The sequence below is a fragment of the Trichoderma camerunense genome, assembly GCF_050948025.1.
Source record: "Trichoderma camerunense strain CBS 138272 chromosome Unknown V8C40scaffold_24, whole genome shotgun sequence".
Classification (NCBI taxonomy): Eukaryota; Fungi; Ascomycota; class Sordariomycetes; order Hypocreales; family Hypocreaceae; genus Trichoderma; species Trichoderma camerunense.
Window position 1 is genome coordinate 216,407 of NW_028145346.1, and position 21,839 is coordinate 238,245.

The 21,839-nt window shown below is 45.4% G+C and overlaps 10 protein-coding genes across 10 annotated transcripts; 5 read left to right on the forward strand and 5 right to left on the reverse strand.

The window, feature by feature from the left end:
• Positions 1 to 579: 579 nt before the first annotated feature.
• V8C40DRAFT_283637 (PLP-dependent cysteine synthase family protein) lies at positions 580 to 1,809 on the reverse strand (the record flags this gene model as incomplete). The annotated part of the gene is made up of 1 exon (XM_083221998.1): positions 580 to 1,809. The coding sequence occupies exon 1, from the start codon at positions 1,528 to 1,530 to the stop codon at positions 580 to 582; it is 951 nt and encodes a 316-aa protein (XP_083068074.1). The 5' UTR covers positions 1,531 to 1,809.
• Positions 1,810 to 3,179: 1,370 nt separating this feature from the next.
• V8C40DRAFT_123250 (Gfo/Idh/MocA family protein) lies at positions 3,180 to 4,387 on the forward strand. The gene is made up of 2 exons (XM_083210959.1): positions 3,180 to 3,319; positions 3,385 to 4,387. The coding sequence occupies exons 1-2, from the start codon at positions 3,274 to 3,276 to the stop codon at positions 4,368 to 4,370; spliced, it is 1,032 nt and encodes a 343-aa protein (XP_083068075.1). The 5' UTR covers positions 3,180 to 3,273; the 3' UTR covers positions 4,371 to 4,387.
• Positions 4,388 to 5,003: 616 nt separating this feature from the next.
• Positions 5,004 to 7,318, forward strand: V8C40DRAFT_257313 (general substrate transporter). Its single transcript, XM_083218467.1, has 5 exons — positions 5,004 to 5,598; positions 5,655 to 6,156; positions 6,217 to 6,482; positions 6,550 to 6,815; positions 6,875 to 7,318. Exons 1-5 carry the CDS (start codon positions 5,364 to 5,366, stop codon positions 7,226 to 7,228), a joined length of 1,623 nt encoding a protein of 540 aa, XP_083068076.1. The 5' UTR covers positions 5,004 to 5,363; the 3' UTR covers positions 7,229 to 7,318.
• A 233-nt stretch (positions 7,319 to 7,551) lies between these two features.
• Positions 7,552 to 9,912, forward strand: V8C40DRAFT_257316 (Zn(II)2Cys6 transcription factor). Its single transcript, XM_083218468.1, is given in 10 exon segments — positions 7,552 to 7,713; positions 7,730 to 7,731; positions 7,837 to 7,866; positions 7,921 to 8,070; positions 8,128 to 8,253; positions 8,307 to 8,575; positions 8,629 to 9,319; positions 9,371 to 9,474; positions 9,541 to 9,643; positions 9,695 to 9,912. 10 exon segments carry the CDS (start codon positions 7,673 to 7,675, stop codon positions 9,832 to 9,834), a joined length of 1,656 nt encoding a protein of 551 aa, XP_083068077.1. The 5' UTR covers positions 7,552 to 7,672; the 3' UTR covers positions 9,835 to 9,912.
• Positions 9,913 to 10,991: 1,079 nt separating this feature from the next.
• On the forward strand, positions 10,992 to 12,979 carry V8C40DRAFT_283639 (general substrate transporter; the record flags this gene model as incomplete). The annotated part of the gene is made up of 7 exons (XM_083221999.1): positions 10,992 to 11,016; positions 11,099 to 11,515; positions 11,570 to 11,994; positions 12,051 to 12,246; positions 12,308 to 12,388; positions 12,512 to 12,608; positions 12,682 to 12,979. 7 exons carry the CDS (start codon positions 10,992 to 10,994, stop codon positions 12,977 to 12,979), a joined length of 1,539 nt encoding a protein of 512 aa, XP_083068078.1.
• V8C40DRAFT_257317 (Alpha/Beta hydrolase protein) lies at positions 12,889 to 14,171 on the reverse strand. The gene has a single exon (XM_083218469.1). It carries the CDS (start codon positions 14,078 to 14,080, stop codon positions 13,106 to 13,108), a length of 975 nt encoding a protein of 324 aa, XP_083068079.1. The 5' UTR covers positions 14,081 to 14,171; the 3' UTR covers positions 12,889 to 13,105.
• A 194-nt stretch (positions 14,172 to 14,365) lies between these two features.
• Positions 14,366 to 16,532, forward strand: V8C40DRAFT_123277 (Zn(II)2Cys6 transcription factor). The gene is made up of 2 exons (XM_083210960.1): positions 14,366 to 15,818; positions 15,877 to 16,532. The coding sequence occupies exons 1-2, from the start codon at positions 14,395 to 14,397 to the stop codon at positions 16,487 to 16,489; spliced, it is 2,037 nt and encodes a 678-aa protein (XP_083068080.1). The 5' UTR covers positions 14,366 to 14,394; the 3' UTR covers positions 16,490 to 16,532.
• Positions 16,190 to 17,980, reverse strand: V8C40DRAFT_257319 (uncharacterized protein). The gene is made up of 2 exons (XM_083218470.1): positions 17,923 to 17,980; positions 16,190 to 17,873 (listed from the first exon to the last, which is right to left on the reverse strand). Exons 1-2 carry the CDS (start codon positions 17,927 to 17,929, stop codon positions 16,576 to 16,578), a joined length of 1,305 nt encoding a protein of 434 aa, XP_083068081.1. The 5' UTR covers positions 17,930 to 17,980; the 3' UTR covers positions 16,190 to 16,575.
• Positions 17,981 to 18,279: 299 nt separating this feature from the next.
• On the reverse strand, positions 18,280 to 19,333 carry V8C40DRAFT_257322 (aspartate/glutamate racemase family protein). Its single transcript, XM_083218471.1, has one exon. It carries the CDS (start codon positions 19,222 to 19,224, stop codon positions 18,526 to 18,528), a length of 699 nt encoding a protein of 232 aa, XP_083068082.1. The 5' UTR covers positions 19,225 to 19,333; the 3' UTR covers positions 18,280 to 18,525.
• Positions 19,334 to 19,967: 634 nt separating this feature from the next.
• On the reverse strand, positions 19,968 to 21,123 carry V8C40DRAFT_123295 (class I SAM-dependent methyltransferase). The gene is made up of 2 exons (XM_083210961.1): positions 20,793 to 21,123; positions 19,968 to 20,719 (listed from the first exon to the last, which is right to left on the reverse strand). The coding sequence occupies exons 1-2, from the start codon at positions 20,952 to 20,954 to the stop codon at positions 20,015 to 20,017; spliced, it is 867 nt and encodes a 288-aa protein (XP_083068083.1). The 5' UTR covers positions 20,955 to 21,123; the 3' UTR covers positions 19,968 to 20,014.
• Between the last annotated feature and the right edge of the window lie 716 nt (positions 21,124 to 21,839).

A 21,839-nucleotide genomic window follows, 5' to 3' on the forward strand; every position in this document is an offset into this window, starting at 1 on the left:
GCGTATGCTGTGTGCCTGATCTAGATTCGCTTACCCACAAAAGGCATTTACCGTTTTAGGCAATATAAGTAGCAATTTTCATCTACCATTTGCTATTGCTAGATGGAAGGGTGCCTCCTTGAAAACTTTACCCACACTGTACCTATACCCACTGACCATTGTATTTTTCGCATTGCCGGTAGCAATACACCTAGTGTAAATATAATTCTAGATCATGACTAGCTTATTTGATGTACCTGTTTGAATCAATTTTCATTTCTAAAAATGTTTGGTCTATGTTATTTTATAAGGGCATCTTTGGTAGATGTGCATGTGAAGATTAGAGGATGCTCTGTGGACGCTTGAAGAGCGGGACCAGATTGGGACTTTTAGTTTCATGAGTCAACAGCATTTAATAGTTTGTAGCGGACTTTAGTTCCTGTATGTAACGCATTCAGGGGAATCCGTGATAGATATGCATGAGGCACCATCTGAACCACATTCTTAAAAAGCTGGGAGCTCGATCACAAGTAGTTGCTGCAGAATGTTAAACGTGTACCTCGTATTTGCGACTCCTATCAGAGGAATATTCTAAATACATCATTTCTGGAGAGGCTCCAGATGTTGAGAAAATCCCGACATATACTTCATGCCTGAATCGCACATAATGGCCACAACAGTAGACCCAGGCTTGAGATCTTCTGCTACGCGCAAAGCGGCCGTCACGTTGGCCCCCGTTGAAAGCCCGCAGAATAATCCTTCTTCACGAGATAGCCGGAATGCCATGGCCCTTGCATCTGCCGTAGACACACCCTGGAATCCATCTGCTATACCTTCATACCACAATGGTACAACATATCCAGCTCCTATACCATCAATATTGTGAGATCCTGACGGACCACCCGATAGTACAGCAGATTCCGCTGGCTCAACGGCGACGAAGCGAATGTTACTGTCTAGCTGACGGAGGCGTTCTGAAATACCTCGAAGAGCAGCTCCTGATCCGACGCTCTGCACAAAAGCGTCGATGCGGCCCTCGGCTTGTTCATAAATCTCATCCGCGAGTTTCGTATACGCAGAGAGCTGATCGGTGTTATCCATTTGAGCAGTGATATAAGCTCCCGTTTTGGCGGCTATAGATTTTGCTTCCCGAATCATGTCCTTGGTCAGCTTCTCAGTTTGCTTGCCATTATCACTTGGTATAATGGTCAATTTGGCGCCGAGGAGCCTCATGTGATCAAGCTTCTCTTTTGCAAAGGCATCTGATGTCACCAGGTGAAGCGAGTATTTCTTGACGGAACAAATCAATGCCAGCGAAACTCCTGTGCTGCCACCAGTGTATTCAACAACAGCACCGCCTGGTTTAAGACGGCCATCCTTTTCGGCGGCAGTAATCATTGCAAGAGCCATACGATCTTTCATACTGCCAGTTGGATTGCTGCTTTCGATTTTTAGAAGAATGCGAACTCCATTTGATGGGACAACATTATGAAGCTGTATCATGGAAGTATTTCCGATCGTATCAAGTATGTTAGATCGCACTGAAGCCATGTTTCTAGTCGTGCCAATAGGCCCTGATTGCAATTCTCTTTCTGTTTGACTATGAGGTTTTAAAACAAGTATCAGTCAACAGCCTTATTGTGGTAGAGAGGAACACAACTGTCAAGCTTGAAGTTGTCGATGGGGGAATAATAGATCTAGGACTTATGATGTGATAAAAGAGCACAATGGAGGCATAAGATGAAGAACTCTGGGAGAAGAAACGGTGAGGTAAATTGTTGAATTCTTTACCATCATGACACCGGTGGTCCGATTATATATACCTCTGTTTCTCTCTATGTTAGTTGTCTGGTTGTTAGTAGTTATCTTCTGTTCAAAGTAATGATTAGTTTTCTCTACCACTAAGTGACTACTTTACAAGGGTACTGCTGTCTATAACGAGTATAGCGCTAATGCGTAGGCAATCTGCGAGGCTACTGATTTCCAAATTGAGGAAAGAAATTGATTCCGTTCACAAAGTTTTTGATGAAAATCCGTTCTGTTCTGACAAATGCATCAAGTGATCCTATAAACTATGACAACTCGACCTAGTTGTTATGTTAACGATACAATCTAGTTTATCGCTGATGTTGTGAAACAGCTGAAGAAGACGCACGTTTAATAATCATGTCGTATAAGTGGCGTTCGACTTCACCAAGCCAATTCAGTTGTACATATCTAGCTTTCCATCCTTAGGTGTAAAAAAAAAAAAAAGAAAGAAAGGTACGTAATTCGTGATATAAGCAGAAAATATTGGTAATTGGACCCTACCTAGGAATAAAATGTTGCGCCGCCACGTCCTCTCAACAACTTTTGCTACCAGTATAAGCCCTGTACACCCCGTACAAACCTGCGAAAACCACCATTCTTCCAGCAGACATACTTACCAACCTCTCAACGAACATCCCTTTGTGAAACGTGACCCAAGTTACTAGTACTACTAACTTCCCCATATTCTTCAGGTTGGATATTATTTCACGTGAATGATGACTCTGACCCCCAATGTCGCTTATCTCATGTATTCGGCTGTCTGTCGCATTTAACCATTGCGAAATGCGGGGTAGTGGCCGTCTACAGCTGGCCACAATGGTGAGATTGGGTAAACAGACAACGAAGTATGGGGGACAATGCCCCAGAACTAAATAGCGCAGGATAACCGTTCGTCACTTTTCAAGCCTCGTGCAAAAGCATTGGTCTATTGAGCCACTAGAACACGTGGAAATATTTGAGTGTGACAGCAGGTGGCAGAAGTGGCGTCTGGTGTAGCCAGACTTCGGTTCGATTGCTTCTTTCTTTCGTCTAAACGCCTGTTGATTGCTGAACTAATGGCCTTTCCACCCTCCTACTCGTCGTTCGGGCTAATTCAGGCGTCTTGCTTTGCTACATTCAGTGACAAACAATCCGCAAATACTCCGTAGCTCGCCTTGGTTGGTTCAACCGCCAGCCGGGTAAGATCGCCTGATAACGTGAATTCCGTGCTAATGAGTCTCGGGTAATCCGAATTTGACAATAGCCGGAGGACCTCATCCTCGTATATAAGGAAACAAGTATGGAGTACGAGGAACATGTCACAGGTGATGTAGATTTCCTTAATATTGTGCCAAGCCTAGCGCGCAATATATATGCCTCCCCCGCCAATACATACCTATAATACCATCTCTCTCTCTTGGTGTTCTATGTTTTTTCCTTCGCGGCCCCGAATAAGCTCACACACACTCTGCAGAATCGGGATAAAGGCTCATTGAGATTTGCGTAATGGCGGGTATTGCAATTTTAGGAGCTGGCATTTTTGCCACAGAAGGTAATAAACTGCCTTTGGCTGTTGGCAAGGGTAATAAGCGTACATGACACTAACTCGCTCATCAGAACACCTGCCCGCGCTTGTGCTAAACAAGGCGAACATCAAGGCAGTCTATTCCCGTTCCAAGTCTACTGCATCTACACTTGTAGCAGAAGCAAGCAAACTCGGTGTTACTGATCTTGAGCTTTACTCAGAAGACACCTCTGGGCATACGCTTGATGATCTTCTTAAGCGCAGCGATATTGAAGCTGTGATCATTGTCTTACCAATTCTGGTGCAACCGTCAATTGTCAGGCGCTGCTTAGCTGCCGGGAAGCATGTACTTTGCGAAAAGCCAATCGCCAAAGATGTCGCAACTGCTCGCGAATTGATCGAGGACTACAAAAAGCTGTACGCAGGCAAAGGACTCATTTTCAACATTGCTGAGCAATTCAGATTTATGCACGAGTTTGAACTTGGTCGAAAATGGATTGTGGAAGAAAAAGCAGTCGGTGATATTACACAGGCACACCTTAAAATATGGCGCAATCAACCTCCTGAGGGGAAATGGTACGAAACCCCGTGGCGAAAAGTGCCGGAATACCAAGGCGGTTTCTTGCTTGACGGCGGAGTACATCAAACTGCTATGCTTCGCTACATTTCAGGCCAAGAGGTTGTTGAGACAGCGGGTTTCGCCCGTCAGGTTTTGCCCCATTTGCCGCCTCTCGATACTCTCAATGCCGGCATCCTCCTGAGTGGTGGGGGAACTGGGACCATCTCAATGTCGTTTGCATCAACACGACGAGCTTCGGAGCTTACTATTATCGGATCAAAGGGCAGCTTCTTCCTGACTGATGGACCCGATGGTTTCATATTGTCTCTGGATCTTGCTACAGGAGAGAGTAGATCAGAGACAATACGGAGCAAAGGGGTAGAACTGGAAATTAAAGCATTCCTAGAGGCTGTTAAAGCCGGGAAGTCGGAAAAGAAGGCGGGCCCAGAAGAAGCACTGAACGACCTGGCAATTATAGAGAGCATGTGCAATGGTGGGGGTAAAGTAGATTTATACTAGGGCGAACTCTGTCATCTTCATTGTGGTGGGGATTTACAGATAAATCATTGACTGTTGTGTAGTACAATAGAGCGAAGATGTAATATGCATGCATTTGTTCGAAATAGGTGAACTGTTGACAACGAATCCGAGGATTATCCACTGAAACAACAAATAGAGAGATAGTAGTGGGTACAACTCTACCTCAATATATAAGCTAAACAACTGATATGATGATTTATCTATACACATACATAGAGATATATACTTTGAAGAGGTATATACTTTGAAGAGGGCGGGAGTGTCCCCGCTCGTCAACACACCACTTTGAGGTTCCAGTCGAACCTCTTGGAGGGGTAATACAGCGATGTTTCCCGACGAGAGCACCGCCCCTGTATAATTGACAAATTATTTAGACAATTTATATGTTTCTGCACATGCAAGCTACAATTTAAGTTGACGATGATTAATGGCTAATAAATGTTTAAAAAAAAAGTAGATTGACGTACTGCTTGTATATGTAGGTTGCATATGCGGTTTACGTCCTCAGTCTGCCCAAAATGATGGTTTAGCCGATCAGGTGATCGGCAAACGAGGCGGCTGAATGGAGGATTTAGCAAGAGGGGTTTCAATATTCAGAAGCCAAAGCAGTAATGATGCTCGTAGCCTCATCGCTTATCTCCAAAACTTGGACATTGCCGAAGCTTCTTTCCCAATCTCTCGTGAATAACGTCTGATTGCATGTCCCCGTGAGTGGAGAAAATATCACTATCAAAGTGCGGAGAAGGAGATCTAAAACATTGTTTCTGGGGAAATGATCTGGATTTCCCGGTAGCAGTTCCTGGGGAAGCCATGCTAAGCTGTGGGGGAGCCGTGCATTTCGGGGGCTAGTAGTAGGAGGTGGAACTTGCATATAACTGCATGGCCCCTCTTCACCGAGACGGGCAGATCAATGCCAAATTTCAGCTTAATTTAATGTCATAGAAGGCCTTGATAAGGCTTACTTCCTCCATCATGGATAGCCCAAAGGCAATGAACCAACATGACATTGTTCATGATGTTATTCATGATGAGGACCCGGACCCTATCAAAGTCACGACGCAGAGTTGCATGACGGAGTCACGCATGCAAGCTGCCTTGCTAAGAGAGAACCCTCGCGTATTTCGCAAGAGCTTTTTGAAGTTGTACGGATGCATTTTTGTTGGATACTTATGTTCGGCGACAAATGGATTCGACTCCAACACTTTTGGTGAGTTTACAATGTGATGGCAACATCATTGCATCCCTCTGCTAATGCCGCCTTAGGAGGCTTATCGGCTATCCCTCAGTTTACTAAATACTTTGGCATCGACACCCATAATCAAGGCCTTGTTGCAGCTCTCTATGTCATAGGCAACATAGCAGGCTCTTTCTTCGCTGGGCCTTGCTCCGACACATATGGCCGCCGTGTAGGCATGGCTATTGGATCGGCCATCTGCGTGGTCGGTGCCATTCTCCAAACTGCTGGCACAAATTTGTCCATGCTCATGGGAGGCCGATTCATTTTAGGCATGGGCGCGGTGCTTGTTCAAACAGCCGGTCCCAGTTATGTCGTTGAGATGTCTTATCCCAAATATCGTGCCCAACTTACTGGTGGTTATCAAGCTTGCTTTTTCCTTGGTACCATAGTGTCAACTTGGCTGGAATATGGACTGAATCATGCCAAAACTACACTTTCGTATCCTTGGAGACTTCCTCTTGCGATCCAGGGTCTGCCATCTGTCATTATCTTATGTGCCGTTTGGTTTATCCCTGAAAGCCCCCGATGGTATGTACAGGAGCATTTGTTTCCCATGTTCCCATCAGATAATGCTAACAAAAATAATAGGTATGTCGGCCAAGGACGAATAGCTGAAGCTAAAAGTATACTCATCAAGTATCATGGTGATGGAGACCCAGATGCTCTTGTCGCGAACCTCGAACTACAAGAAATGATCGAAGTTATTGAACTCGATGGCTCTGATAAACGATGGTGGGATTTTAGGTCGCTATTCAACACCAGAGCAGCACGGTATCGAACATTTCTCGTTACTTGTATCGCCTGGTTCGGAGAACTCGACTTGCCGCCGACAAGTTATTACTTTCCGCTAATGGGTATGTCTTCACTGTTATGATACATTGATCTGCCAGATCATTCTTGATTCTAACACGAATGATACAGTCAAGACGGTTGGTATCACGGATGTTAACACCCAGCTACTCTTAAACGCGATCCAAACTCCAGTTATGGCGGCTGCTGCACTCTGTGGACTTAGCGTTGTGCACAAGTTTGGTCGCCGCAAACTTCTCATGTTTTCCAGTGCTGGAATGTCCGTATCCATTGCAATCATAACGGCATGCACTGCTCTACAGGCTGGGAGACCTGCAGTCGGCGGGACTGGCATCGCTTTTCTTTACATTTTCCTCATCGTTTTCGCTTTCGCCTGGGTATGTCTCCGCTCTCTGAGTTCCCAGAGATGTCGCTAACTAACTCTGCTTTACGATAGACTCCAATGCAATCGCTTTACCCGGTCGAAGTTCTCTCTTTCAATTCCAGAGCAAAGGGCATGGCTTACTTGGCATTTATGAACAACGCTGTCAAGGTCATGAATACGTACGTTCCACCAATTGCCATCGCCAATGCTGGCTGGAAATATTACCTCCTTTATGTCTTTTGGGACGCGTTTGGCGTCGTCGTCATTTATTTCTTTTTCGTTGAAACGAGGGGTTGGAGCTTGGAAGAAATTGAAGACCTGTTCCAAGCAAAGAACCCTGTTAAAGCAAGTCTTGAGAAGAAGAACATTAGCGTCGCACATGATGGAACCATCACACATGTTCAAGATAATGGAAGCGATGCTTGAAAAGGGCAACTGAAGGATGTTTTAATGATTATACGAGTGTTTTCACAAATAATGAGTTCATAACAGTGTCTCCCAGTTAGTTTCTAATGCTAATTCTGATTCATCAATTACCTCGCAATTTGCTAGTCGGCGAGCACTTCACATGAACCATCGCCGTACGAGAATACAATCTCAGATACAAACTGTAAAAATGCACAAAATTGAAGATCGTCTTCTTTGGTTAGAGATCTCATTTCACAGTCCGACTATTGGATCACGTGGGCCAGTACTAATCTTAGTTTCCATCACCAGCTTCCCCCGCAATTTCTCAGCTGTCTCTCCATGTTACATGCAATTTCCCGGGTATACGTCTTATTCGAATGTACAGCAGCCCATGATTGGTTGTAATTCCTACAATCATGATACAGTATCCTCGACGTTGACCGTCGCCGGGGTGTTGCAATCATGGCGCCAGCGCAAGAGGTTCACAGGCGGGTCAGAACTGGTGAGAATCCCGCCACCCTACTTAAACATATATAAGGCTGCTAATTCCCCCTCTAGGCTGGTAAGCTAAATGACAATTCGATAAACGAGTCTTCAACAATGCTAATTACAGCTTGCATTGACAAGTATTACATGTCGGAAGCGACATATGAAGTGTTGGTTTATACTGGATTACAATTGAGCTTGTTGTAATCACTAACGCGATGAAGGTGACGAACGGAAACCTCAATGTCGGCACTGCGAAATCAGTCGCCGCGTTTGCGAATATGAGGCTCTCGACAATTCCGCCCTGCGCGAGGATGGCAATGGGCTATTCCAGTTCTCAGCAGATCATGTCTGGCTAGAGACGCCGTCGGAGAGTAAGTACTCGTTTTCTACACCAATCTCGAATAGCTGTTTGTATTGATCAAAGTTAGTCACATTTGTTCATTCTGTTGACGTCGCCGATGCCGATAATGAAGAACAGCCATTGAGTACGGCGACGCGTGGACACGCGACCAACCAATCGTCTATCAACAAAATCCTCGATGAACCAGTAAATGGTAATGAAGATTGTCTCATCCCATACGATATTTCACGCTAAATAAAATCGCAGAATTATCACCCAATATTCCTGTACCAGATTCGGGAAGGGACGATATGGTTCCGATCTTAACCCCTGGGCCGTCTCGTGAGGCTGCTAATTTTGCTTCGCCTCATTCATTTACGAGCGGCACTAGCATGGAAACAATTGATCCAGTAAAATCACTTATACTTAGACGGACCTCTGGATCTGCTATATACACACAAGGTCCAGCTGAGCCGCTTGGAGATCCGCTGATAGCCCGCCTCCTCCATCACTACATCAATAACTTGGCTTGTTGGGTATATACCCATTTTCATCATAACTATTTTTTATATGCGCTAATCTTGTACAGCTTGATGTAAATGATCCGCAACGCCAATTCGAGACATTTGTACCTTACCTTGCGATGAGCTGTCCTATCTTGCTCCACGCCGTCCTTGCATTTTCAGCATGCCATCTCAATCGACTAGACGGATCTTGTGATGAGTTTTATGCTGCTCATTACCATGACCTATGCGTCCAAGGCCTTATACCAGCGTTAGCCGACCCATCTACGACTCTCGATAACGTACTGCCAATATCCACCGTTATTCTTAGGATGTATGAGATGATGAGCTATGAAACAGATCATCAGAGACATCTTCGGGGGTGCTCATCTTTATTTACACACAATCGAAAGAACATTGGCTATCGGGCACTCAAAAGAACAGCATTCTGGACCTATTTCCGTGAAGAGATTATGGTTGCTCTTGCAACAGGGAAGCCAACCACCATCGGTCCCCGCAATTGGAAAGTTGACATTACGTGGGGCGGCGATACAGATCACGTTAAAACAGAAAAGATGACTATGTTGACGGCTGAAGTAATAGATTACTGCTTTTCTCGATACCCTGGAAGTCCTGATGGTGATGAAAGCAGCTGGGACGAGCTGCAGAATGAAGCAAACGCTTGGAAAGACTCACTGCCGGAGTCTTTTGATCCTGTATATGTTATAGAAGATGGCGAAGGGTTTCCAGAAATATTGTACCTTTGCACTTGGCATAGTGAGCTATACTATCCCCGATGTGCACTTCCCTTTGGTCTAATATTTTCAGTTGCGGCAATGCAGTTCTATCACCTAGTAAAGGTGCTTCTTGCTCTACATAATCCACATCGTCCAAGCGGCATTGGGTTTCTACAGTTTGCAAGAGCTGTCGAAGTAAGTTGGACTTTGATTCATATCGGCTTATAATGTTGGCTCAAATGGTTTTCTGACACGAAGAAGGGTGAAATATTGAAGCATACAATCCAATTATGCGGCATGACGAAAGCTCTTGGCGATAAATATCCCGGGGCTCTGGTTAACGCCGTGCAGCCTCTGGTTGTTTGTGAGTTCTGTTCCCCAAGTACAAGATTTGTTGCTGATACTGGATAATCAGGTGGTCAAAGTTTAAAGAAGCCGGAGCAGCAAGCTGAATTGGTCCGTATGCTACAGAGAATTGAGCGAGTCACGACGTTGGCGACTGCGGAAGGAATACATTCATTGCAGGAAGCTTGGAGCTCTCATGGGGATTTGTAATTATAGTCTTCAATACTACTTGTATTAGTGAATCAAATGATATCACTTCGCACCATAGGCAGGAGGTGCGTTTCTAGCTGATTACGCTCTGATACTGTCTTCATTTCGAGTTTTATGTTGCTTCATCTGTTGGTGTGCCAAGTCTAGATACTATATAAACGCTCTAAGAGTCTCTGCCAGATCTTGAGATCGTTAACCAACACCCTACTTTAGATGTTTGCCTGCTGCCGTTACGCTAATGCGTGGGGTTATGCGGAGAGTCCCGCTCGGGGTTCGCTACATTTGCAAGCGAAAGCCCGGGACGTGATCTTCACAAATAAAATAACCCGCGCCAATCACATCATAGAACATCAATGGGTGCCGAGAGCGGGTAAAAATAACCAGACTTGTGCTCCGATGACGTACTTCAACGCCAGAGAGAGATAAACAGCCTATACGTAGCTCAGCGATATATGTACCTGTATATATGCACCTATGTATACCCTCGTATTGCAAGACAACATCTACCGAGTATATCCGTATTGCACGACCAAGTCACATGCGATTCAATGCTATTTATTAAGTGAATACGTATCTTACACTGATCTGAGGATCGCAATTCATGAGGATGTTACATCAAGAAATATTGAGAGCGTATACGGATTCTCCCCTTTCAACCGGGCTGAGAGATTTACAGTATTTAATGCAGAGCTCTCCCCTTTACTTTTTGACTTTGAGACAGAAAATAGTCCATAATAATGACATACTGTGCTGGAGATCATTTCGCTATCCCCAGCTTAGCTGCGTTGCATGCCGATCTCTTAACCTTCACCGTCCTTCTTACCGCCGGATGTGGGGACTAGAATGTCATGGAACTTCCAGATCTGCCATTGTTACACAGAATTCAATTCTCTTGAGTGTGATTCTAGACACGACTTTGTACATGTACCCAGAAACTGATTCTTGATGCCAATACGTGCGCTTCTATACCAGCGCCACTCAGACTGTCTCCACCAATACCTTCGTCAATCCCAGATGCAATGAATGCTTTTGAGTGCATGAAGACTGTTATAAGGCCACATATATATAAGTCTTCCGCTTAGGGTATTGAAGTTGGGAGGATAGCCTCGAAAACTCTATATCAGGAAAAGTCAGGGTTGCGTGGAAAGCTTTCCAAGATGTACCGCATTTGGAATATATATGGTAAGTCTCATACATCGCAGGGCTCGCGAGCCTGAATGAGAGTTTCGATGAAAAGAGCTAGCACTGATATAATATGTTGAAGTTCTCGCCGCGTTTGGCACCATTGGCGGCATGATCTTCGGCTTCGAGATCAGTTCCATGAGTGCGTGGATCGGTTCAGACCAGTATCTGGAATATTTTAACCACCCAAACTCATCTGTGCAAGGTGGTATCACAGCCTCCATGTCTGCTGGCTCCTTTATTGGCTCTCTTCTATCTGGGTGGCTCGCTGACCGTATTGGCCGCCGGTTGGCTATTCAAATTGCGTCTGTGGACTGGATTATCGGCGCTGCTCTGCAATGCTCTGCTCAAAATGTCGCCCATCTAGTCGTGGGTCGCATTGTTAGTGGGCTTGCCATTGGTATCACCAGCTCTCAGTGTATCGTCTATCTCGCGGAACTGGCGCCCTCTCGTTCTCGTGGCCGGATTGTTGGTATTCAACAATGGTCCATTGATTGGGGTAAGAATAATCTTCCAAATGGCTATATGCAGATGAATTAATAAAAGCAATTAGGGATCTTGATTATGTACCTGATTTCGTATGGCTGTTCTGTTTCTATCCACCGGCCGGCAGCCTTCCGAATTGCGTGGGGCCTCCAGGCTGTTCCTGGAGCTGTCTTGTTCACCTCTCTTTTCTTTTTCCCAGAATCTCCACGCTGGCTCGCCTCAAAAGATCGCTGGGAAGAATGCCACGATGTCCTCGCTAACTTGCACGCCAATGGAGATCGAGATAACATTGAGGTGCTAGCTGAGCTAGAAGAGGTTAGAGAAGCAGCAAGAATTGCAGCAGAGTCAAAAGAAATCGGCTACCTAGGTTTGTTTACTCCGAAAATGTGGAAGCGAACAGTTATCGGTGTCAGTGCCCAAGTCTGGCAACAGCTTCTTGGCGGTAATGTTATGCTGTATTATCTTGTCTACATCTTTAACATGGCCGGCATGGTGAGAATACCCCATATCATTGCATTTCACAACACCATTATTAACAAGAAAGCCAGTCGGGAAATGCTGCTCTAACATCTTCCATTATTCAATATGTCATTTTCCTTGTCACTACCGGAGGAGTCCTCTTTGTAATTGATCGCATGGGCCGCCGGTGGCTACTCATTGTTGGCGCCCTGATCTGCGGTGTCATCCACTTTGTTGTTGGTGCTATCATGGCTGTTTATGGGCATCATGTGAACAGTGTTGATGGTAAGCACCTAGTTGTGGGCTATTTTCTATTCATTGGACGACCTGCTGAGCAATGTTATAGGTAACGACATCCTGAAATGGCAGATCAGCGGCCCGCCCGCTAAGGCAGTTATTGCTCTCTGTTACATTTTTGTCGGAGTTTGTAAGTTTCAATTCTCCTCTATTCTTTGTCTAAACCAGAACTAACATTGCATTAGATGGTGAGCCAATTTGCTGTTGATGATAAACTCAATGCCTTTATCTATACTGATGCTTGATTTAGGAGTTACATGGGCCCCCGGGGCATGGATTTACTGCGGTGAAGTCTTTCCCTTGAAATATCGCGCCAAGGGTGTTGGTCTGGCAGCTGCAGGAAATTGGGCGTAAGTAAACAAGGCTAATGCCATGAATAACGTCAAAATGTCTTCAATTGCCATATGCTAACGCTGCAAGTAGTTTTAACCTCGCTTTGGCCTTCTTTGTTCCCCCAGCCTTTACAAATATTCAGTGGAAGGCTTACATGATCTTTGGAACCTTTTGCATTGCTATGGTCTTCCACATCTACTTCATGTACCCGGAAACGGTGAAGAAGTCGCTCGAAGAGATTGATACACTGTTTGAAAGCGACATTTCGGCATGGCGCAGTGCGAAAGCAGTGGGCACGTTCGAAGAGAAAGTAGCACGAGCAAAGGAAGTGGGAGGTTTGGACGATCTCAAGAAACAAGCCAAAGTGAATCACGAAGAGAATGTATGATAGGCCTGCATCCATAGCATATTCAGTGCTACTTAGAAGCGAATTCGAAGCCATAGAACCTGGCTCAAATAAAAGAGCCAAAAGAAAAGAAGATGCGCTAAGAACTTTTAATTCATTGATCGTGATTTAATTCTTAATTTTCAGCTGATCCAACACCCATCGAACTTGGTCTGCAATAGCATCTGGTCTCTCGAAGTGGATGCTGTGGCCGCTGTCTGGAACGAAAGTGAAAACAGACCGTGTAGACAATCTCAGCATCTCCTTTTGCATCCTTGCCTCGGCTTCGTTAGTCTCCGAAATAAGTTTACGCATGTAAGCTCTTTGCGTCTCCGTGCCATTCCCAGCGGACACACCAGCGTCATACATCTTTTGTAAGTCCTGAGCGTAATTGGCTTGCAGAATGCTTACAGGGCGATCTCCCAACAACGGCGCTTTTCCTTCTTGAAGATGTCCCTTCTCCTTCAAAACTGGCGCGCTGGCCAGGTAGAAGCTTATTTCAGCGTTTGCAGTTTGCTCGTGTCTTGCAGTAGCCTCCTCCTCCAATAAAGCCTGCCACTCAGCATTGGACAACTTATGGCAACTCTGAGATCGGATACGCAGCCCCTCCGGCCCCTCCAGCTCACCGAGCACCGCATCGATGGTTTCATCAGGGCGGGTTGGCGGTGTCTCCTCGGTATTGGCATCAACAAAAACAATGCCAGCGATGTCATTCAAACTGTCTTTGTGTAAATGAATGAACTCGCGCGACGTGATGCCTGCATACGAATGTGCGATTATGATGTATGGCGGCTTGATGTCGGCGGCTTTGAGAAGAAGATCCAACTCAAGTGCCATTCTAGTAGATGTAGGCTGTACTTCTGCTGGAGCGTTGTCGCTAGCACCAAATCCCGACCGCTCATAAGAGAATGTGCGCACAAATTTGCTCAGGAGACGTATGGTAGCTGGCCATTCAAGCACACTGCTTGTCAGACCAGCCATGATGACAACCGCCGGTTCATTTCGCTTTCTAGGCGGCCCAGCAACGCTCAACTGCAAGCGGTGGCTGCCAATAGAGACGAGACCACTCTTGGTCTCGTCTGTTTCCCATGGATTGTCAGACATCCTCTCGCTCGACCCTGATCTGTTGCTGATTTTCTCAAATTTTTACCCCGCCATTGCAATTATATATGAGTCCACGCGTACAAAGTAGTGCTCGTAAGCATCTACCTAATAAGGCTTGACAACACTCAGAACAAACGGCGTCGATCCTGATTGGCGGCATTGCAGCTGGCCAGGCAAGATTACCAATTTCTCTACCCACATCGGTAACTATTAAGCGTGATTATTAATCATATCTCATTATTGTTTCCTCCAGCCAAGCGACTGTTGTAAAACCATTTGCTTCATCTTCAAACTACAAAGCTGCTACTTTCACGATGCCGGAGATCAATTCCCATATGTCGACTGGCAGCCGACGGTACATGAGTAAACGGCAACGTCCCTGTGATTTTTGCCGTGCTCGAAAGTCTGCATGTCGAATAGAGGGTGGCCCTCCATGCCGCATGTGCCTCTTACACTCTCGCCTGTGTACATTTGTTGAAACCACGTCCATGCACAGACTCTCAACCAATGCAAAATCTCTTCCTCAAAATGTTACAATATCAGAATCTCTCAGGTCACCTTCAAGAGATCAAGCCGTTTCACCTATTTCGCTGCCTGAACAGCTCTTACTTGACAATGCTTCGTCAGGAAGTCCATCAATTGATTCGGCATTGAACTCATCTTCTGGGCAGTTGTCGTATGACATTCCCTCTGAAATTGGTCTTTTATCTTGGGAGCAAATCGATGCCAATTTCGTCAACTTTCAACCAAGTCTCTCACATGATTTTCTGGGTGACCTAGGGCCACAGGAGGAAACTCGGCCACATGAAGGCGTGGCCCCCGAAGTCTTACTCGATAACGACGACACCGACAGCACTCCTCAGTTTGTTGGTACCACGGGAGAATTTGAGCCCTGTTTGTTTGGGCACTATCTCAGAGATGTTTCTGGTCGCTTGCCCTTCAAAAAGCTCACCTTGCAATCTGTTCACCTCGGTCGCCTACCTGCTCATTTTATGCTTACTTCCCAGTCTCTGTATTCACAGAGCCGCGAGGAAGCTGGTTTAGCAACAAAAATTGAAGCAAATAAATCCAGAGAAGAATTAGAATTACTTGTTCATGTACATATTGGGGAGCGGTTGATTCGTCTCTACGAACGCTTCATAGCTCCACAGTATCCCATCTTTTCAACTCAATCCCGTCTTTCGCCCAAATCATCGCCCACATATCTACTAGCAGCCATTTACGCTATTGCACTACCATTTATGCAATTTGATGATGTATTAACGCTAGACTTGGCTTATGATCCATTGCCAACTTCGACTCTATTGCAGATCTCTCTCAAGGCTTTGGAGTTTGAGATATATGGCCCGACTCTTCCTGTTGTTCAAGCTTTCATATTACTCCTGGCGCGGCCTACTCCTCATCATCTCATCTCTGATTCATCCTTCAGGTGCAAATTATTAGGCACCCTTATCTCAGCGGCTCATACACTTGGATTGCACATGGACCCTGCTGAGTGGTCTATTCCCCGCTGGCAGGCGACGCAGCGACGAAGGATCTCTTTCATAATCTTCAAGATCGATACGTGGATGGCCTCAAGCTTAGGAAGACCTCCCCTTTTAAGTGAAGAAAACTGGCTCGTCACTTCTATGTCTGCCGAAGATGGATACGGAGCTTGCATAGACGAGGCGGATTGGAGAGACTTCATCCAGCATGCCCAGCTCGTGTCTACTCTACGCAGGGTGCTCTCTGAACTCCAGTATGCCTTTATTGTGTCCAAAGGTACTTCTTAATACTAATGATTTGGTATTTTATAGTTCTTTGCGGGCTTTATCTCAATTATCGTCTAATATTCAGCAAACGTTGGGTATTTCCATGCAAATCCTAGAGGAACTCTCCATCTGGAATAATACTACTACCATATCGTCCTCGGATGAAGCACCGGCATCTGTAATTAACTTATTAGCTTACCACTACACGCATATCAACGTCTGCCGTGCCCTCTTAAGGTGCCATGCCACGGATGGGCAATCGAACCAGTCTTCGACTGATGCTGATATGCAGCGCGCACGCCATGAAGCTGGAAGGTGCCTGTCAAATGCATTACTTTTTGTCAATAAGCTGAAACTCGATGCCTCTTCTCAGTTTTGGCCAGCTTGGGCGCCATTGGCCTTTTCTTCGATCGTCAATCTCATGCTGCATTTGCTCGTAATGTCAAGCTCTTCAGAGGAAGCCAAGCAGAGAATGCAGACTGTTCGAGATACACGCGAGTCTCTAAGAATAAGATCAAAACAACTACCTGTTCTTAGACTAGGACTTTTGAGGATTGATTCTGTATTTTGGAAAGGTCTAGACCAAATCTTTGTCTTGCAGCCACATATATACGAAGCTCTCAGCCCCGAGTTTATGGGCTTGCGAAACGATATGTAGGGCATTTCTTAGACAATAAACTATATCTAGTTAGACACTAAAGCCACTGCAGCCCATTTGTCTCGAACACCGCAAAGACTCAACTCTTATACAACCTCCAAGGCAGGCTTAAAAAGTGTGAGAGCCGCCAATGACATCGCATCTACAGCAGCATCTAAGCTCTGAATGGTGGGAGCAAAAAGTGGTGAGTGATTATAAGGAATCTCATTCAGTTTCCCATTCTTTTTAGCGGTATCCCATTGGATTGGATCTGTTGAACCGAAGAACCATATGACCATAGGAGCTCCAACCGCAGTTGCCAAGATCGATACGTCTTCACTTGCAGTTACCACGTCCATATGCTCAAGCTGCGATCCAAAATAAGATGCGAAACTCTTCTCAAGCGTTTGGACGGTAGCCTCGTCGTTTATAGTCGCAGGAGTAGATGAAATGGTCTCGATCAGTGGCTCACGATCGCATCCGCCTGCTTTGCATGCAGCTTCGACAATTCTCCTCACGGATGCACGTATTCGGTCAATAATGTCATTTGTAAGTGCTCGAATATTAATCTTCAGATCCAAGGAATCGGGTATAATATTTGGAGCATCTCCGGCGTGTATGCTTCCGCACGTAACAACCGCTAGTTGCCCAGGGTCAATTTGACGGCTGACAATTGTTTGTAGCTGAACCACAATCGAAGACCCAATGATGATGGGATCAATACAGTCTTGAGGAGCTGAACCGTGCCCACCGCGCCCGAAGATGCGAATCTGTAAAGACACACTTGCCGTCATGGTTGGACCACTCCTCAGATGGATCGTCCCGCATCGTCTGTTGTCGACATGCTGTGTCAGGACAATATCAGGGTGGGGAATTTTGTCATAGAGCCCATCATCCACCATTGCCTTGGCACCATTCAGGTGTTCTTCCGCAGGCTGAAATAGGCAAATGAGAGTTCCTTGCCAATGAGAACGAGCGCTCAGCAGTAGCTTAGCTACGGCCATCATAGACGAAACATGAGTATCATGGCCGCAGGCGTGCATAACTGGTTTCTCGACACCACTCTTGTCGACCTGGGTTCTCACGCTTGCATAAGGGAGGCCCGTCTTCTCTAACAAGGGCAGTGCATCCATATCGGCGCGCAAAAGGATTGTAGGACCCTCTCCGTTGGTGAGCACCCCAGCAAGGCCATGACCGCCAATCTTTGTAAAAACTTCGAAACTGCCCAGAGAAGTGAGGTAATCGGCAACAATACGGGATGTTCCCTCTTCTTGTCCTGACAGTTCAGGCATGCTATGTAATTGGCGATATGTATCACGGTAAAATGTCATATCAGGACGGTATTTTTTTATGAGGGACGCCGCACGTTGAGACGTCTCATCATCAGCGTTGATTGTCTTCTTATCTGTTTCATATTAGTCCAATCAGTCCCCCATTTGGCATATCGCACGTACAAGTCATGTTCGCGATAGCAACATATATATCGTTCTTTGTCGAATTATCAGACAATCGATGATCGATCCGAGTCATTTCTCTAGGCATTGCTCCCTTAAATAACCGGCCCGGGCGATTAAACCCCCGCAGCGGTTCAATGCATGATTAGAATTGAATCCATATCTCCATTTGCAGATCCCAGGAAGACAGCGTCCAATAAAATGAAACGCCGCTATCGTTGGCGAGTGAATGCAGCTAGCTACGATGGACGCCGAAAATGTACTACAGTCTCTCTACGGCTTCATTGAGTCAACAAAGACAGAATTTACACAACATCTTTCGCCGTTCATCATATCACTTAACATTGGAGTCATGTATGGGCTTTAAGATATGCATTTCGTGGAGTTTCTATATGTTATACGAAATTTCATCCCTGCATCAAAAGATGGTTCTAAAAAACCTCAATGCTTCCCAGCGTCTCTTCATTATCCACCTCTTTGGTATCCGAACAATTTGCATGCCCTTTCTCCACTCGAATTCTCTTATTGTATTCAATATTCAAGACGTGCATTGCCATTAAAAGTGAGTCACTTTCCCCAAGATCCAGGCCACGGTTTCTCATGCTAGTCCAACAGCGCCTTCTCCGCAGCACCCCGCGCATGTAGCTCCAAAGTGTTGAACATCGGAATATCGGGTCGATCCTTTTGTTCAATAAGTAGCGGGATCTCCGTGCACCCCAGGATCACGCCCTGTGCTCCTCGAGAGACCAACTTGTCAACAATCTTCAGGTAGCCTTGTCTTGACTCTTCTGTGAATTGAGATTTGGCAAGTTCGTTGAAGATTACGTCGTCAATGTAAAGTTGTTCTTCGTCTGTCGGTACAATAATGTTTATCCCGAAACGGCTTGAGAACACATTCGGCAGATAGTCCGAGGACATGGTAGCCTTGGTCCCCAGCAAGGCAACGGTGTGCAGCTTTAGATGCAGTATCGCTTGGGCTGTTGGATCAGCGATGTGATAAAGAGGAATCTTGACATCCTTCATGAACGCCTCAGAAACCCGGTGCCACGTGTTCGAGACGCAGATGATGAAATCAGCTCCAGCTCTCTCCAAGCTCAGCGCCTTTCCATGCAAGTATTCTCCTCCTTCTTCCCAGAGATTGTTGTTCACAAAATGAGCGCTGCGCTCAAAGTTCATGGAGTTGATAATAATTTCGCCGGTATAGAAGCCTCCAAGCTTTGCGCGGATGTGCGCATTGATCAGCTTGTAGTATTCAACCGTCGCCAAGTCGGTGCTGCCGCCAATGATGCCGACTGTCTTCATGGCTGCTCAATAGTATTCCAAATTTTCCGGTTGGTGCTGGTCTTAAATGGAGTTGAAGTTGATATACTCGGTCGAACATCTAGGGGAGTATAACAACTCAGTTGATCTCTCAGGCGATTTAAAAGGTCTTTCCAGAGCGGCTAAAATCGGACAATATGGCGACTATGAGAGCAACTGAAGTGGATCAACTGTCTCCAAATTCATGTCATGGAGCGCCCTGAACGGAGCCACCCAGAACGAAGGGCGTACACTAACAGCAATCTACTCCAAGTAACTATGGAATATTACACTGAACACTAAACAAGCCGCTGAAGAATTGCCATAGGTTCCACTAGGTGACTAGCGACAAGGCAACTATCCGCGAATGGCATTACACTCTTCCAAATAAGGAATTACAGAGGGAATAAGACGTTTATAGCATATTTAATTTAGAATTACATTGATGGCCAACAGTCAGTCATTTACAAATGTAGTGGCTAGTATCTATAATTTAGTTAATACCAAATATGCGTCCGACTCAGCAATTAACTTGTGATAGAAGCAAAGTGATGATGCGTCAATGCTGACTCGCGTTAGGCTTTATTTGAGTACGTCATTTCCATTGAATACTCCATTTATTGCTATGATATCTTTCAGATTTATCTAGCGATCCCAATGGAAATTTTCTCGGTATAACCTTTGTAGGTCACATTAAGGGGCTCAAATGACACTGGCTCATCTATTTCTTAAGTAGCGCAAAATGCAGCAGGACTCTTATCTTTATGCTTCTTCATGAGCTAATCTCTTCTCTCTATACTGTAGATTGATATATACCAAACCGAGTATATCTGTCTTCCTCCGTAAATCCGTGAATATCTACCCTCCTTTCTTCACTGATACTCACCTGCACCCGCCACCGAGTCTCTGTTTTCATCCCGACCTCATCCCACAACTTCTGAAAGCTTTCCTGGTTGTGTAAGAAAGATTTCATTCTTCCGTCTCTTTCTCTTGGTCTATGAGTACCTATTTGTCTACCGAAGATCAGAGCATCGGTCGTTCCCGGCTTTAAAAATCGTGCTATTCGCACTCCAATCTTCACCTGCTGCTCCCATGTAAATAAATGGAAGAAATTTGCCGCATGTATGAGTGTGATCTTGTCATCTAGCTTATCCAAAGCCTTGTCCTCGGGATCTAGCAAGTCGCCAGCTACGAAGGTCAAGCCGCATCCTTCATCATTGAATAACTCCGTGCCAATAGACATGAATTCAGGATGTAGGTCCGTACCGAACAACCGCGTCGGCTCGATTCCATCGTGTACCATCTTTCGAAGTACTTGGCCAATACAACACCCAATATCAAGGAGTGTATCTGGAGAGTTTGACCCAGTATCAGGGTCGTTCGGCTGTTTTAGTCGATCAAATGCGATCTTGAAATGAGAGTCTTGCATGCTGCGCAGATTGAGAAAGCTCCATCGACCAATGCACGGATACATGGCTACTTCCCAGAGCTTTTTACGCTGTTGAGAGGATATTAGGTATGAACGACAACAAGGCCATAGACTGGAATTGAAAAGTGGAAATATTACTGACCGTGCTGACAAGGAGTTCATCAGTTTCGTTGGGGGGCACTTTGCTGTATTCTTCCAGCAGCTTGCGGAACGGGCCAAGTTCGTCTGGAAGATCTTCGACGTAGGTGAACCTTTTCCAACGATCCAAAACTGTTTCATGATGCATTTGATCAAAATGGGACATTGTATCCCGCTTCTTCGTATTCCTGAATTGTTCTAATAGCTTTAGGGTTGAGTTGCAGCCCAAGTTATGACGGTGACGGATGTCAGAGCGGCACCGCACAAGTCCTATATCTCTTAATGATTATGATGTTAAAGAAACAAGAACAATTCATTTGACATGGAGAAACGAGTAAAATGAGAACACTCGTCTCTCCGCCTCCTCATTCACGGGATTCCAGCTAGGCAGCCGGACTTCGGCGCTTTTTAGATCCGCCTACTGTATTCACGCCAACTACTAGTTCAATGTTCTAACAGTTTCAAGTACGGAATACAAGTATAGAAAGCATTCTGAATCCCGCCCACAAAAAAGTTCAACATAATAACGGAATTGAGCAGCACGCTGAAGACAAGTACGTGCTACAATCTGTAGATCAATGCATTTCGGAATGCTGCCAAGAAGGTTACCACAGCCGGCTAAATGTCAGTTATGCGGGTGATTGAACCTAGTTTAGATTTCATGACCGAGTCAAAAACCGACGGTGATTATAGAACTAATCAATAAAGCGTCGTTGCTGGGGATTTCGAGGATTGGGAGTTGAGCTTGGCTGTTATCTCAAGCACGCCATTTCGCACGGCTTCAGCATTTAAATGCGTCCGAGATCTTTCTATGAGCCGCTTACAACTGGTAGGAGATTAATCACTAAATTAAATAGGTTTACTCCGTTGTTGATGCTGATAAGAAGATGTGTATGAAGCAACAGAGTAAGACAAATTATTGAATGATCTACAAAGCTATGGTGCACGTATGGGGCTCGGTGTTACATATCGTATTTCTTTCCCTTAAAAGAGGTCTAAATTGACCAAGACAATGGTTCAAAAACGCACTACCTTCCTATTCAGGGTCACC

Excerpts from the sequence above, each read along its gene's own strand:
- V8C40DRAFT_123250 (XM_083210959.1), top strand. The coding sequence starts at position 3,274 with ATGGCGGGTATTGCAATTTTAGGAGCTGGCATTTTTGCCACAGAAG. Across the intron at positions 3,320-3,384 it reads TGGCATTTTTGCCACAGAAG|AACACCTGCCCGCGCTTGTG; the intron begins GTAATAAACTGC and ends CTCGCTCATCAG.
- V8C40DRAFT_257313 (XM_083218467.1), top strand. The coding sequence starts at position 5,364 with ATGGATAGCCCAAAGGCAATGAACCAACATGACATTGTTCATGATGTT. Across the intron at positions 6,483-6,549 it reads TTATTACTTTCCGCTAATGG|TCAAGACGGTTGGTATCACG; the intron begins GTATGTCTTCAC and ends CGAATGATACAG. Across the intron at positions 6,816-6,874 it reads TCGTTTTCGCTTTCGCCTGG|ACTCCAATGCAATCGCTTTA; the intron begins GTATGTCTCCGC and ends GCTTTACGATAG.
- V8C40DRAFT_257316 (XM_083218468.1), top strand. The coding sequence starts at position 7,673 with ATGGCGCCAGCGCAAGAGGTTCACAGGCGGGTCAGAACTGG. Across the intron at positions 9,320-9,370 it reads GTACCTTTGCACTTGGCATA|TTGCGGCAATGCAGTTCTAT; the intron begins GTGAGCTATACT and ends TAATATTTTCAG. Across the intron at positions 9,644-9,694 it reads CGTGCAGCCTCTGGTTGTTT|GTGGTCAAAGTTTAAAGAAG; the intron begins GTGAGTTCTGTT and ends CTGGATAATCAG.
- V8C40DRAFT_257317 (XM_083218469.1), bottom strand. The coding sequence starts at position 14,080 with ATGTCTGACAATCCATGGGAAACAGACGAGACCAAGAGTGGTCTCGTC.
- V8C40DRAFT_123277 (XM_083210960.1), top strand. The coding sequence starts at position 14,395 with ATGCCGGAGATCAATTCCCATATGTCGACTGGCAGCCGACGGTACATG. Across the intron at positions 15,819-15,876 it reads AGGGTGCTCTCTGAACTCCA|TTCTTTGCGGGCTTTATCTC; the intron begins GTATGCCTTTAT and ends GGTATTTTATAG.
- V8C40DRAFT_257322 (XM_083218471.1), bottom strand. The coding sequence starts at position 19,224 with ATGAAGACAGTCGGCATCATTGGCGGCAGCACCGACTTGGCGACGGTT.
- V8C40DRAFT_123295 (XM_083210961.1), bottom strand. The coding sequence starts at position 20,954 with ATGTCCCATTTTGATCAAATGCATCATGAAACAGTTTTGGATCGTTGG. Across the intron at positions 20,720-20,792 it reads ATGAACTCCTTGTCAGCACG|CGTAAAAAGCTCTGGGAAGT; the intron begins GTCAGTAATATT and ends TCCTCTCAACAG.